This window comes from Platalea leucorodia (assembly GCF_965183815.1).
Source record: "Platalea leucorodia genome assembly, chromosome: 15".
Lineage (NCBI taxonomy): Eukaryota > Metazoa > Chordata > Aves > Pelecaniformes > Threskiornithidae > Platalea > Platalea leucorodia.
In genome coordinates, this window is record NC_138837.1 from 6,456,425 (window position 1) to 6,469,185 (window position 12,761).

General features: G+C 50.5%; 1 protein-coding gene across 1 annotated transcript; it reads right to left on the bottom strand.

Moving 5' to 3' along the window:
* Window positions 1-1,036: 1,036 nt before the first annotated feature.
* Window positions 1,037-9,453, bottom strand: LOC309597882 (uncharacterized protein; the record flags this gene model as incomplete). The annotated part of the gene is made up of 11 exons (XM_082327869.1): window positions 1,037-1,311; window positions 1,408-1,535; window positions 2,572-2,747; window positions 4,046-4,311; window positions 4,740-5,005; window positions 5,296-5,479; window positions 6,088-6,324; window positions 6,458-6,585; window positions 7,556-7,731; window positions 7,814-8,082; window positions 9,267-9,453. The coding sequence occupies 11 exons, from the start codon at window positions 9,451-9,453 to the stop codon at window positions 1,037-1,039; spliced, it is 2,292 nt and encodes a 763-aa protein (XP_082183995.1).
* Between the last annotated feature and the right edge of the window lie 3,308 nt (window positions 9,454-12,761).

The window sequence follows — 12,761 nt, forward strand, 5'->3', positions numbered from 1 at the left end:
CAGTATAAAAATACACTATTAAAAATAACTTCTGCCATGAAAGTGTCTTCCAAGCAAGGTGAGAGTAGCATTACCCACTCCTAGGCTATTGGGTGCAGCTGGGAGGCACAACTAAAGATCCTGCAGAGCAGATTAACCTGTCAAGCTGTAACACTCGGATCCTAATGAGATTTTTCTGATTAAGAACAGAAGACTGGCCTAGTATGTTGTAATAGTCACATCCCTCCGATGGGTCCCTCTGCTTAGGAAGACCTGGAGTTACCACACAAATTCACTTAGCCCCCTTAGTTAGAAGAATATAAAGTTTCTTTTACAATTTCTTTTTCCCCCAAGAAGCAGAGGGGCAAGCAGTTACTTCCCCCTCCCCTTTCTCTTCTATTTAGTAACGGATTTCCCTGAGCTCATCGTGACTTTCCATGTTACTGCAGCAGCAGATGTGTTATGATGTCACAGCTCAGACATAAACTATAATCATGTCCTTCTGGCCCTGAATAGCTGATACTCATCTGTAGAAGCCACAACAGCATCAATCTGCTGTGAAGGACAGGAAGCTTTCCACCATACCATCTTCTTACTGCAACGCATCAAGGTATTCACCCTTGCAGACACTATCGTAGTCCTGAACACACCACACATCCCTTCGTTTCATTAGCCCATGAACGAGACCATCTACAAGGAAGGGAATATGACTGCCTGGAAGAATTCCTCCGTTCTCCTTTGCTCCAGAGTCTAGCTTTTGTGGAAAGAGGAATTAAATACTTAATAATCCCAGCACTTGGAAGAATAAGGCAGGAGGGGCTGTATCCAGTGCTATATATGCTCAGAAATTCTCTATAGGTTAAAAGAAAAATAAAGGGGGCAACGTGTGGATATCAGTCAGTTCAGAGATGAACAGTGGGATGTTAAGTTAAAAAAAAAAAAGTTAAAAAGCCCACACAGCATTTTCACCATACACCCTGGTAACAGTAAAAAAGCTTAAGTGCAAATACACAGATTTCCAAAAGCTCCGAAAGTGCTTTGGAGACCTGAAGGGTGATCAACCCTTGGCATTCGTATCTCTCATCACGTCTTCGTGAATATCCAGCTTGGCCTGTACAGTCTTGCAGCCTTTATCAGAGTAGATTTTCTGCTCTTTTGGGAAGAACGTCATCTCATCAGCCACTGCTTGAACAACGTTCTCGTTGACAGCATGGCCACGGGCTGTCATTTCAGCCCTGATGCACATCTTCACATGCTTGTGCTCCAGGGGCAGGAAGGGGACAAAGTAGTCAATGAGGTTCCTTTCGATGAGGCTGCTGTGCCACAATCCACCTGGAGGAGTTGGGGGAAAGGGAAAAGCAAGTCAAGAATTGAACCCTGTGTTATGAAGTAAAAGGAATTTCCCATTTTCTGGGGAAAGTGGCTTACTATTCTTGTTATTGAAGACTCCTACAGATAGCAGAGGCTCCAGGTCTTTCAGCTGAATCTCTTCCCTGCGCTTTCCACTTGTCCAGAAGTCAAGAGCTACTTTATTAATTAAGTCGCCACCTGCATTGCTGTTCATAAAAGAAAAATGTACAAGGGTGAATACAGACACAATTGAACGAGAATTTCTTTTTTAGCCAGTTACACATATTTCTAATCTTCTTGATGTCAAACAAATCACCACAACAGAAACCCGTAAGCCAAAATTTAGGAAAGGTCTCCAGTTCTTTAAATAGCCATCAGTGTGTGGTGGGTTGACCCTGGCCAGCAGCCAAGCACCTACACAGCCACTTGCTCGCTCACTCCCTCCCTCAGCAGGATGGAAGGAGAAAATAGGAAGAACAAAAGTGAAAAGACTTGTGGGTCAAGATAAAGACAGTTTAATAGGTAATGAAAAGAGGAGGAAAAAAGAAAACAAACAAGGAAGGCTAAGGAAATCACTCGCCACCACCGCAGCCAGACCAATGCCCAGGCAGTCTCCAAAGAACCTTGGAAGCTGAACCCCCCCGCTTCTTTCTCTACCCCAGGTTTTATTGCTGAGCATGACATTACGCGGTATTGAATACTCCCCTGGCCAGTTCGCATCAGCTGTCCCAGCTGCGTCCCCTCCCACCCTCTCGCCCGTCCCAGCCTACTCGCTGGGGGCAGCGTGGGAAAAAGAGAAAGCCTTGAGGCTTTGCAAGCGCCATCCAGAAACAGCCAAAACATTGGTGCGTTATCAACACTGTTTCAGCCACAAGTCCAAAACACAGCACCAAACCGGCTCCTGTGAAGACAGTTTAAGTCCATCCCAGTCAGACCCAGTACACGGTGCACCCATCCCAGAGAACTTCCCCAAAATGTGAACTCTCACATGATCTCTGCTCTGGGCCAGGCTCATGAGCTCAGCACGCTGCAGTGCTCTGCTGCACGGCATCAGACCTGCTCTGCTACAGCCACAGGCCACGCAGGAGCTCATAGTGCTCCCCTATGTCATTACAGAGAGGGTCTTCGCTCCAGAGCGGTTCTTTTGCTGTTCTTTGAGTGAGGTCCCATAGGAACATCATTATCATCATAAACACAGATTTATCTCAGTATCTCAAAATGACTGAAATAAGTGCTACAGACCTGAGGAAGATGAAGATGGCATTCCTGTAGGACACCCCGTCAACCTGCTCGTAATAGTCTAAGAACGGCTTGATGGCATCAATGAGACCCGGGTGCATTTTGTCCATCTCATCAAAAATGAAGACAGAGTAGGGACAGGCACTGACATTGCCCCGAATCCAGTTCTGCAGTTGTTCCTGGAACAAGAGGTTGAAGAACACTGAAAAACTAGGTCTCTTGGGGATGTACTGCAAAATATCTGTTTGTGACAGCCTCCAGGGACACCCTTTCAAATGTCAGCACCACATACTTGCTGGTTATACTTTTTCCTGAAGAGAGGACCATAAACGCTGTGAGTGATCCCTTTAACTGGGACACTGAATTCAAATGTGAATTCTTTTCCTTCTCACAGATGAGACACACTCATTCTTTCTGCTTAGTGTATGGATAAGGCACAAAAACCAGGCTGAGATGGGAAGTCTTGGAGAAGAGAAAGCTTCTTTTTGTTTGTTTAAAAAAAAACCAAAGCACGGTTTCCTCTTTTATACAGAAACCACATCTATCAGAACATCAGTTTTGGGTACCTTCAAACATGAAAACATGAAGATCAGAATTCTGCACTGTCAAGGAATGAAGTAACTTGAAAAATCTCTCATGCAGGCTACACTTTCTCATTACACAGTGCGTGGTGGGCTGACCCGGCCAGCAGCCCAGCACCCCAGCAGGATGGGGGAGAGAGGACAAAGAATAAAAGTGAGAAAATTAACGGGTCAAGGTAAAGACAGTTTGACAGGTGATGGAAAGAGGAAAAATATAAGCAAAGGGAATCACTCATCCCCCTGACACGTGCAGACCAATGCCTAGCCAGTGTTAGAGCAACAACCACCCTGGAAGCCAACACCCCCCATTTTTTCCTTCTTCTACCCCAGTTTTTATTGCTGAGCATGACAGCTTATGGTATGGAATATCCCTGTGGCCGACTGGGGTCAGCCGTCCCCTCCCAATCCCTCGCCCAGCCGAGCCTGCTCGCTAAGTGGGAGGAAAGCAAGTTGTGAGGCCGTGCGAGCACTGTTCAGTAAGAGACAAAACACTGGCACGTTATCAACACTGTTTTAGCCACAAATGCAAAACACCGCACCGCAGGTGCTGCGATGGAGAAAGTTACCTCCATCCCAGCCAACCTTTTAGCGCAGTTTTAATGACGGGCTTCTTCCCTAACAGCAAGCACCGCAGGAATCAGCAGATGGCATCAGTGAGAGGCCAGCACTAGGAAATTACTCTCACTTTCGATTCCTTGGCATTTTGGCGCCTGAGAAAGGCACTTCCTCAATGTGTTTCCCCCTCCATCTCTCCTGAGTGCCAACTTTGGAAATACCCAGCTGCGCACCTCCAGTTGTCGGGTACCTGGGGGATCTGCGCAGCACAAACAGCCAAACCCCCGTACTAGGGGGTTCAGGGAGCCGGGGTAACTGGATTACCTCCTGTCCCTCCTCACCTTGTACATCTTGACTTTGTCGTGGTGGGGGAAGTGCAGGGTGGCCAGGAAGAGATGGACGAACTTGCTGCGCAGGCCGGCAGGGTGGACGTTCTCTGCCAGGATCTGGCTGAGGAAATTCTTGCCGGTGCCGGCCCAGCCATGGAGCGAGAGCGTCAGCGGCTTCTTGGGGCTGGGGTTGCTGCTGAAGCCCATCACCGCCTTCAGCACCACGTCCTTGGCCACGTGCTGACCGAAGAGCCTGGTGTTCAGCTGCACCTTCAGCGCTGCGGGGAGAGGGAGAGCTCAGCATCGCATGGCCACCAACGGGTGCTGGTCACCAGCCACGCACCAGGCGAGCTCGGCATGGCCACCAACGGGTGCTGGTCACCGGCCACGCACCAGGCGAGCTCGGCATGGCCACCAATGGGTGCTGGTCGCCAGCCGTGCGCCAGGCGAGCTCAGCAGGGCCACTGACGGGTGCCAGTTATTGGCCACACACCAGGAGAGCTCAGCGTGGCCACTACCGAGTGCCAGTCACTGGCGACGCAGCCGGCGAGCTCAGCGTGGCCAGTGCCAGCCACGGGTCTCGGCCCGGCCCGGCCCCTGCCAGGCACACCGGGGGCTGCCGCGGGCAGTGACCGGTTACCGGCCGAGCTCCGGGGCAGGGCTGAGGAGCCCAGCGCGGCCCGGCGCCCCCCCCGGCCCGCCGTACCGGTGGCGTTGAGGCGCCTCCCGGCGCTGGGGCAGCACTCCACGTAGCTGCAGTAGAAGCTGGGGTGGGACAGGTACCCCGTGAGGGCCGAGGCCACGCCGATGGCCAGGCCCACGCTGAGCGGCTCCAGCGCCGCCAGCCCCGGCAGCAGCAGCCAGAGGAGCGCGGCCGCCCGCGGCATGGTGCCTCCGCGCCCCGCTCCCCTTCCGCCCGCCGCCGGCTGTGGGCGGGAAAACCCCCGCCCCGCCCGTAGCTGCCGCCGCCATCTTTGTGAAGGGCAAAGACGGCATTCGCTGCCCTGCTGATGACGTCGGCGGGCCGTGACGTACCGGGGAGGGGGGAATGACGCTAGGGGCGCTGCGTGACGGCGTTAGCAGCCTCGGCCAGCGAAGTGGCGAGGCGGAGGGGAGACCCGGGGCGTCCTGCGCGCCTCCATCGCCTCTGGGCGAGCTGGGCGCCCTCGCTCCCCTCAGAGCGAGCCAGGCCCCGTCCCTGCCGTCGCCCCTCAGAGCGAGCCAGGCCCCATCTTCTGCCGCCGTCCTCCCCCGCGTCCCACCGGGTTTTAGTGCAGCACAGCGGTGCGGATGCCGCTTCCCATCCCGTGCCACAACCATCGGCCTCCTCTCCCGCTTTCCCCACCGGCGGCTGGGGTTGACAGGCCAGCGCCGCAGTCGGGAGCGCGTCGCCACGCGCGGGCGGTTGCGTTGGATCGAGTGAACCACGGAGGAGCTGCCCACAGCCTGCGGGAGGAACAGTGTGGGGACATGGTGTGGCGATAAGGAGGTGTCCTGTTCGTTTACCGATCAGCGGCACTGGCGCGCAGCGTTGCCCAATGCAGACGGTTCGGCCGGGGTGGGGTGACCGCGTCGGCGTGAGGTGGCGGTGCCGCGCGGATGGGCTGCTGAACCAGGACGCTGCCGGCCAATCTGGAAAACTCAGTGTCCTTCTTCGTGCTTGGGTTTCCATGCCTGTAAAGCCAGAGCAGTGGTGCTGATCTGTGTGATTTCTGTGAGATACGTGGGTGACAGTCAGTATGAAAGAGACTGATACAATTGCTGAGAATGTTATTTATTAATATGTTCTACTAATCAAACCTCAATGAACATCACCCTCAAACCTCATCACCCACGTATGTCCCTCTTCTGCTTACTCTATACCACGATTGTTGCCGTGTCCTGTTGTGTTTATTCACGAGCTCTACAAAATGTGCCTCTGGTATGGGACAGCCTGAATCCCTTCAAGGAAGAGTGTGTAGATGGAGCTGCAGGGAGAGGAAAGGGAGTTCCTGGTTATTCCATCGGCTGCGGTCTCGTAACCAGAAGACGTGGCATTTGTAGTGCCTAGATGCTCAGAGTCACTCTGGCGGCTACAGTCTTGCAGCCTTTGCTGGAGTAGAGGCTTTCTTCTCTGGGGTAGTCAATCATTGCCAAGGCGATCTCTGTGATGAGGTCTTCATCCTCAGGATGCCCTTGCACACGCAGCTCCTCCCGGACACACTCTCTCACATGTTTATATTCAAGAGGAAGGAAAGGGACGAAATAGTCGATCAGGTTCTTCTGGATCAGTTGACTGTGAAAGAAACCGCCTGGAAAAGAGAATAGGGAGCTTTACCATCCGAGTGCTGCGGAGGCCAGTTGGTGTAGCTGCACACTTCATGGGTCATTTTGCAGAAGACACCATCAGTCCTGGGACTCAGCCCTCAGCCCAGAGGTACTCACCTCTTCTGTTCCTGAAAATTTCCTCTGAGAGCAGAGACTGGAGCTTCTCCGCAGGAATGTCTTCTCTTCTCTTCAGCCTTCTCCAGTAATCAAGAGCAATCTCTGTTATCTTATCTCCGCCTGCATTGCTGTTAGGAAAGAGATTCACTGGCTCATTAGAGCTGTATCTATCTTTGCCATCTTTATTGCTCAGATCGACGCGGTAGTTTAAGTCACGCTTTGTGAATCTGCACTGGAGTGGAGGTGACATGTCCCTACAGGTGGGTGTTGCCCAGAGATGGGAAGTGACAAGGACCATTCTGTCTCCCAAATGACAGCAGTGTCTGATGGGATGAGCACTCCTCTGGCACAGTGGCTTGAACCACACGTTTGTCATTGCAGCAGAGCAGGGGGACCGCTCATGCTGCCAGGTGTTACTGAGAGGCTCTCTAACAAGCTGCTACTCACTGTGGGAATTGCTGCCTCAAGCTGAAATAGGTAGTTGGCCACGTGTTTGAACGTAAAGGCAAGCTGAGAGGTACACCAGCCCAAAGGCTGGGGTTCAGGCTTGCTTCAGTCTTGTCATGTGAAAAGAGCTGGGATAACCCTCAGCAAAGGGATTTCCAGGAATAATACCTGGAGAAACTGTGCTCCCTTGATCTGTGTATGCGAGTGGCCTTCAATAGGTGAGTTCTCCCCTCTCTTCATCTAAAGAGCTCCCTAGGGGAGTCGCACCCATCTTACAAAGAACTTTCTGCCTAACAGTGGTGTTACAGAGCTGGAGAAAACATATTTACTGACCACTGTGGAAGTGGCATCTCCAGTACTTTTGGAAGCCACCACAGATACTTGTCCATTTCCCATTCACTTGAGGAATGGGAGCCTTTTCAGCCCTGGGACAGCTCACCTCTCTTGATAGTGTTGAATAGCTCAGATCTTCTGGCTGACGCGATGGCCGGGCACATTCATTGACAACATGCCGTAAAGACAGTCAGCAAGGGACCTTGAGCTGCTCAGCCATGTTACAGTCAGCTACAAACCTATCAGCAATTTTTACTCCCTTTGTCTCTGCAGATTCTGTGGGACTGTAATTCCCTTTTCACCTTTGGCTTTCCTTACTTCAGAAAGAGGAAGATCGCCTTGCCGTAATAAACACCATCAATCTCTTCACGATAGCCAAGAAATGGTGTGATAGAGTCTATCAAGCCATGTGGCATCTGATCCATTTCAGAGAAGATGAAAAGGGACCTTGGACAGGCACTGACATTGCCCCGAATCCAATTCTGCAGCTGATCCTGTGAGAAGAGGCAAAATCACCTGAGATTTGCACTCACAATTGCAGATAAATTGAAGAAAATGAGATAAAGCTGGAAGTACCTTATAGAGATGGACATGTGAAAGGTGTGGGAAATGCAGTACTGGGCTGAAGTGGTGCACAAACCTCCTTCTTGGTATCTTAAGCTGATAGAGGTTCTCTGCAATGATACTGCTGACAAACGATTTGCCTGTTCCAGTCCAGCCGTGGAAAGACATCACCAGGGGCTTCCTGGGCCATTTGGAGTACATATTTGTGCTCAGAGCTTTCAGAACTATCTGGATAGCAAGATGCTGGCCAAAGACTTTTCGTTCCAAATCCATCTTTATAGCTGAAGGAATGAGTGGAGAGAAGAGTCAGAAAATGCCATATTATTCCTCCCTTTTTTTTTTTTTTTTTGGTTGCAGCTGAATGACCATCAGGGAGAACGAATGTTCGCTGCCCTCCGGCCATGACAAGATTGTGAATCAGCAGAGAATCCAGCTGAGGAGCAGGCTCATGAATCAGACTCTCGATGGCATTTATGGGAAACAAGCAGTTTGTATGAGACGGGCAGGAGTCCCAGCGGTATTGTGGCTGCTGCCTTCTATAAAGTCCTGGGATGGGATCTAATGTATTTGCAGAGACTTGTCACTGCATGCACTAAATTCTCGTTGACTATTCTTGTGGCATCTAGCATACCTTGCATTTATAGAAGAATGTGCTTCTGTTGCTGTATCAAGTTCTCTTAAAAAAGTACCACAGCTGATGTTTCAGTGGCTAAAGTACTAGAAAGCAGCCTGTTTGTAAGCAGCTGAATCCAGAGCTGGTAGGAAGTGACATATTGAAGTACCCGGAGGCACCCAGCTCTCCAACAGTTGAGGATTTGTTTTGGAATCTGCATCCCAGCTCTGAAATGAAGCAGTATTTGCAATCCCGTGACAAAGGGAAGGGGGATTTCCAGGTGGCAGGATCAGGAGTTATGGTTAAAAGGTTGCATAAGCTCTTTTCCAGACCATGCACTAGTTCCCCGCAGGTAGGGTGAAACAACCCTTCTTTCCCTTTTCCTTGAGGACTGACAGGCTGCTTGTCTCAGGGAAGTGAAGCAGCATGTTTTGAATCTAGACCTACCACTAATAGCTACTCATTTGACAAGTATTACAGGCAACCACCGACTGGGGTGTGGGATACCACTGGGGTGTCCATCTCAAGAAGATGCGGGATTATTTCGTTAGCTCTTAGCCTTGAATTCACCTCCAGAATTTTGCCTGCTTCTGCCAATATAAACCAAGACACCAGCAAGGAAAATGCTCCAGTACTGCCGTGAGAAGCAGGGTACATGACCACTTGTGGGATAAGCAATATTAGGTTAGTACAGCCTTTGCCTTCTAGAGCCACTGTGGGCGGCAACTCTTATCTTTCCACAGCCACCCCAAAGGAAGCTGGCATTAAAAAGGAAGCCCTCACCACCCTGGGAAGGACCATCAGCTGGTCCCGCTGACAACTTGGCTCAAGGTGCCCTTGCCACTGCCTTACCTGATAAGTTCAGCGTGTCCTTCATATTGCAGCACTCCAGGAGACTGCACTTGAGCCAGGAGTGAGGAGAGAGGAGCTGCCAAGCGACAGCAGCACCACCCATGATGACTGAAGTGCTGAGGGGGTCCAGAGCTGGCATCAGCGTGGGTACAAGAATCAAGAATACAGCAGCATTCAGAAGCTTCATGGTGGGGACTGAAAGCCAGCCTGGCTTAGCAGGAAAGGAAAGCAAAACAGAATTTGCAGAATAACTTCCTGCAGCATGGCGCCTGAGGCTGTTCAAGAGGATGGAAGCCAAGTCTCCTGTAAGCTGGAGGTGTTAATGAGTTAACAGGCTTGTCACACTGCTTCTTGAGAACTGAAAGTGTTGTGAGCAGGGTGTCGCCACATGGGTAGGGTGAGAGTTTTACCAGAAGAATCCCAGCTCTGGGGGGAGCAGGACTGGAACCTCACTGCATCTTAACCAAGGTGCTAATTGGTCTGGTGATTAACCAGGAACATAGCGATGCTTGTTTTGGGCTTAGTTCAGAGTGGGTTGTGCACCTAGTGTCACAGAGCCCAAAGATTTCCGTAGCAGTGGCTGGAGCTCTGCAACTCACGAGACTGAACACATCAGAAAGCTGCTTTATTAAAACCAAGTTCTCAGCGCAGATATTTTGTCCTGACAACTTCGTGGCCCGCCCAGCCACCAAAGTGTGTTTGCAAAGGGCAAGGACAGACACTGAAACAGCTTTGATTTTCTCAGCGCTTTTTTTTTTAATGAAGAAAATGTGAAAAGCACTTTTAAGTAATTCTCATTTTATTTTTAAAATCTCACTGGAAGAACACTGAGCGGCTTTATTTAGTATTCAAAATACGTGCTCAAGATTTGACGTCTCTCTTGAAACGAGCACCCTGTGCCGCCGACTGCTGAGCACCAAGGAAGCCCCGTTTTTCCCTGTTTTGAGAGAGTCCTCCCTGCCAGCTGCCATCGAGTCTTGAGGTGGGCACAGCTTAGACTCTTGGCTTGTTATTCCAAGGTAGTTTGCCCATATGATGGGGTCAATGCCCCATTTACGCTTTCCTACAGAGGGGTGCCCTCAAAGCCCCAGGGCTGGCTGCCAAGGAGCTAACACCTGAGGAGCAGGGCTTGCTGGGCTTTCTGGCTGCGATCTCTCCATAACAACACCCGGAGGCTGCATAGAGGCCAGAGGAGGGAATTGGCAGTGGCATATGCAGGTTTCCATGTTGCCTGGGCTCTGGCCGAGCTCTCTTGGAGACAACTCAAATGATAGTTTTACAAAGGTGGTTTAATACCGCTACAAAAATGCTGGGAATTTTCCAGTCAATTGTTCCTTGATGCACCAGTCCTCTGCATTTGTCTGTGCTGAACACTAGATGGGGTGTCAGACAAAGGTTTTAGTCCAGGATTTACAGGGTAGAACAACTTTTGCAGAAAACTGAGTCATGCCTGCAGAGAGGGAGTACACATCTGCAGAGCTGACCACTTGTGTTATGAAACGTGATTTCTTGGGATACCACACAACCCGGCCCTCATGGCTGCTGAGGGTTCATGGAGAGCAAGAGCCTCATGGGAAATTTCAGCAGGGGACTGAGAACAGCCAAAGTCATCCTACAAAGGAAGATGGAGAGTTTGAATAAAGAAATGAGGCTGTTCAGCTGGGATCTGCAGATTCTCCTGTCTATACCTCTGAATTAAAGGTGCAAGCAGGTTGCGTTGCTCACCTCACAGGCTTCAGCAGATATTTCACTGTTCCTCTTAGAAACACAGTGCGGTCCCGTGAACACTGAAATGGACTGTCACCCCTGAATATCTCGGGGGTAAAGGGTAGTGCCAAGTTGTGTCTTGCAAAGGGTGAATCGGTTTCAGGGTTTATGATCCACCCTTTCAAACCTGGATGGCGCGGAGCCTCTTCTGACTGATGTGTGAAGGGGGCGATTAGATGTCCCTAGTAAATTTTTCATTGTGGTCTTGTGTCCTTTCACAAGGTCTCACCAGCCTGGAAGGGACTGCATCTCCCAAAACACGGATAGGAGATGCAAAATGATATGCTAGAAACAACACAGAGAAGGAGAATTCCCTCATCTACACAAAAAGAAGGGGTAGCATGAGACACGTCTATAGATCTTCTCCTTTCCATGTGGGAGGGAGGTGGCATATATTTCCTATACAACAATAGGATGTATGCTGCATAACAGGTACCAGATGGGTGTTTAAATAACCTTCAGCTGCAACATGTCATGCTGTTATCTCATTATCCCTTACAAGTTAAATGGGTTCAAGCTGGGCCCGGACATGGATGAGATGTCTAATAGCGGTGGTGAGGCTGACATTGATGGCAATTTCCTTGAACAGCTGTCTGGAAGCTCCAAGTGGAGCACAGACCCCGCAACACACAGTCCACAGTGCCTGTGTCTTGTTGCTTGTTGGGTTGTGCTGATGAGCACGTTGTTCTTCCGTCTCAACGCCCTCCTGTGTCCTGGGCACAGAATTGGCATCCTGTCGTGCATTCACCGTGCCCTCCCAGCCAGCGTAGCGGGGTGGTGGTCAGCCAGCAGTGGGTCATCTTGAATCAGCTGCCACCAGCTGAAGGTACTGAAAATTTGTAGCAGAGAAGAACTTTCAAAAAGCGTTTGGTGTGCAATAGTTGGCTTGAGGTATCAGTGATTCGCGGTGTTCATCGGCAGTGGAAGTGGTGTGGTGGGAAGGTGAGGGTGTGGGAGAGGTAAGGACATGGCGGGGATTACAGGAGGAGGGAAGGTAGGGATTTGGGGAGCAGCGGTATGAGCTGGAGGATATGGGGTGTTTGCAGTGAGTAATTCGGAGTGCTAAACTATTGTGAAAGGGGAGATAGTGGAGATGGCGTGGGTATGTTGCAAAGGGAGAGATAAGGGATGCAGAGGTGGAGTACTTAAGGCCAAGGATGAGGAGAGAAGAAAGTCCCAGATGAGAGCTTTGCCTGGCCTTATTCTGCTTTCGGTGTGTTGAAATTTTCTGTCACCCACCCACAGTTTGATTTGTACATTGTTGGTTTAAAGTCAGCATTCTCGGGACTTTGGGCTCGCAGCTCCATGGCAGAGAGCCTAGAGAATTTGGGATACGGCTGGTTAGCGTGGCTTTCTGATTACGAGGCAGCATACCTCACAGTTGGCTGGAGAGCCAAGAAACATAATATCTCCAGCCAGGGGACAGGGTGCTAGGAATTGGTGTTGCAGCCCTGCCTTGAGTTCATGGAGTGCAAGAGGTTTCCAGGTAAGAATTGTAGCGTCAATGAATCAATGCTTTTCCCAGAAAAAAGTCTGGGTTTTTGTTGGAGAATGTATAAGGCCCTCAATATTTCCAAGTGCTTTATGAAAGAGGTTTGGTAACATGACTGCTGTTTTACACGAGGTGCTGGGCTGGCAAGAAGTTCTCGCTGAAGGTTTCTGATTGGAGAAAAAGAAGCGGGACACTCATTTTTCCCTAAATTCCATTTAATTTCTACCTAAACACAT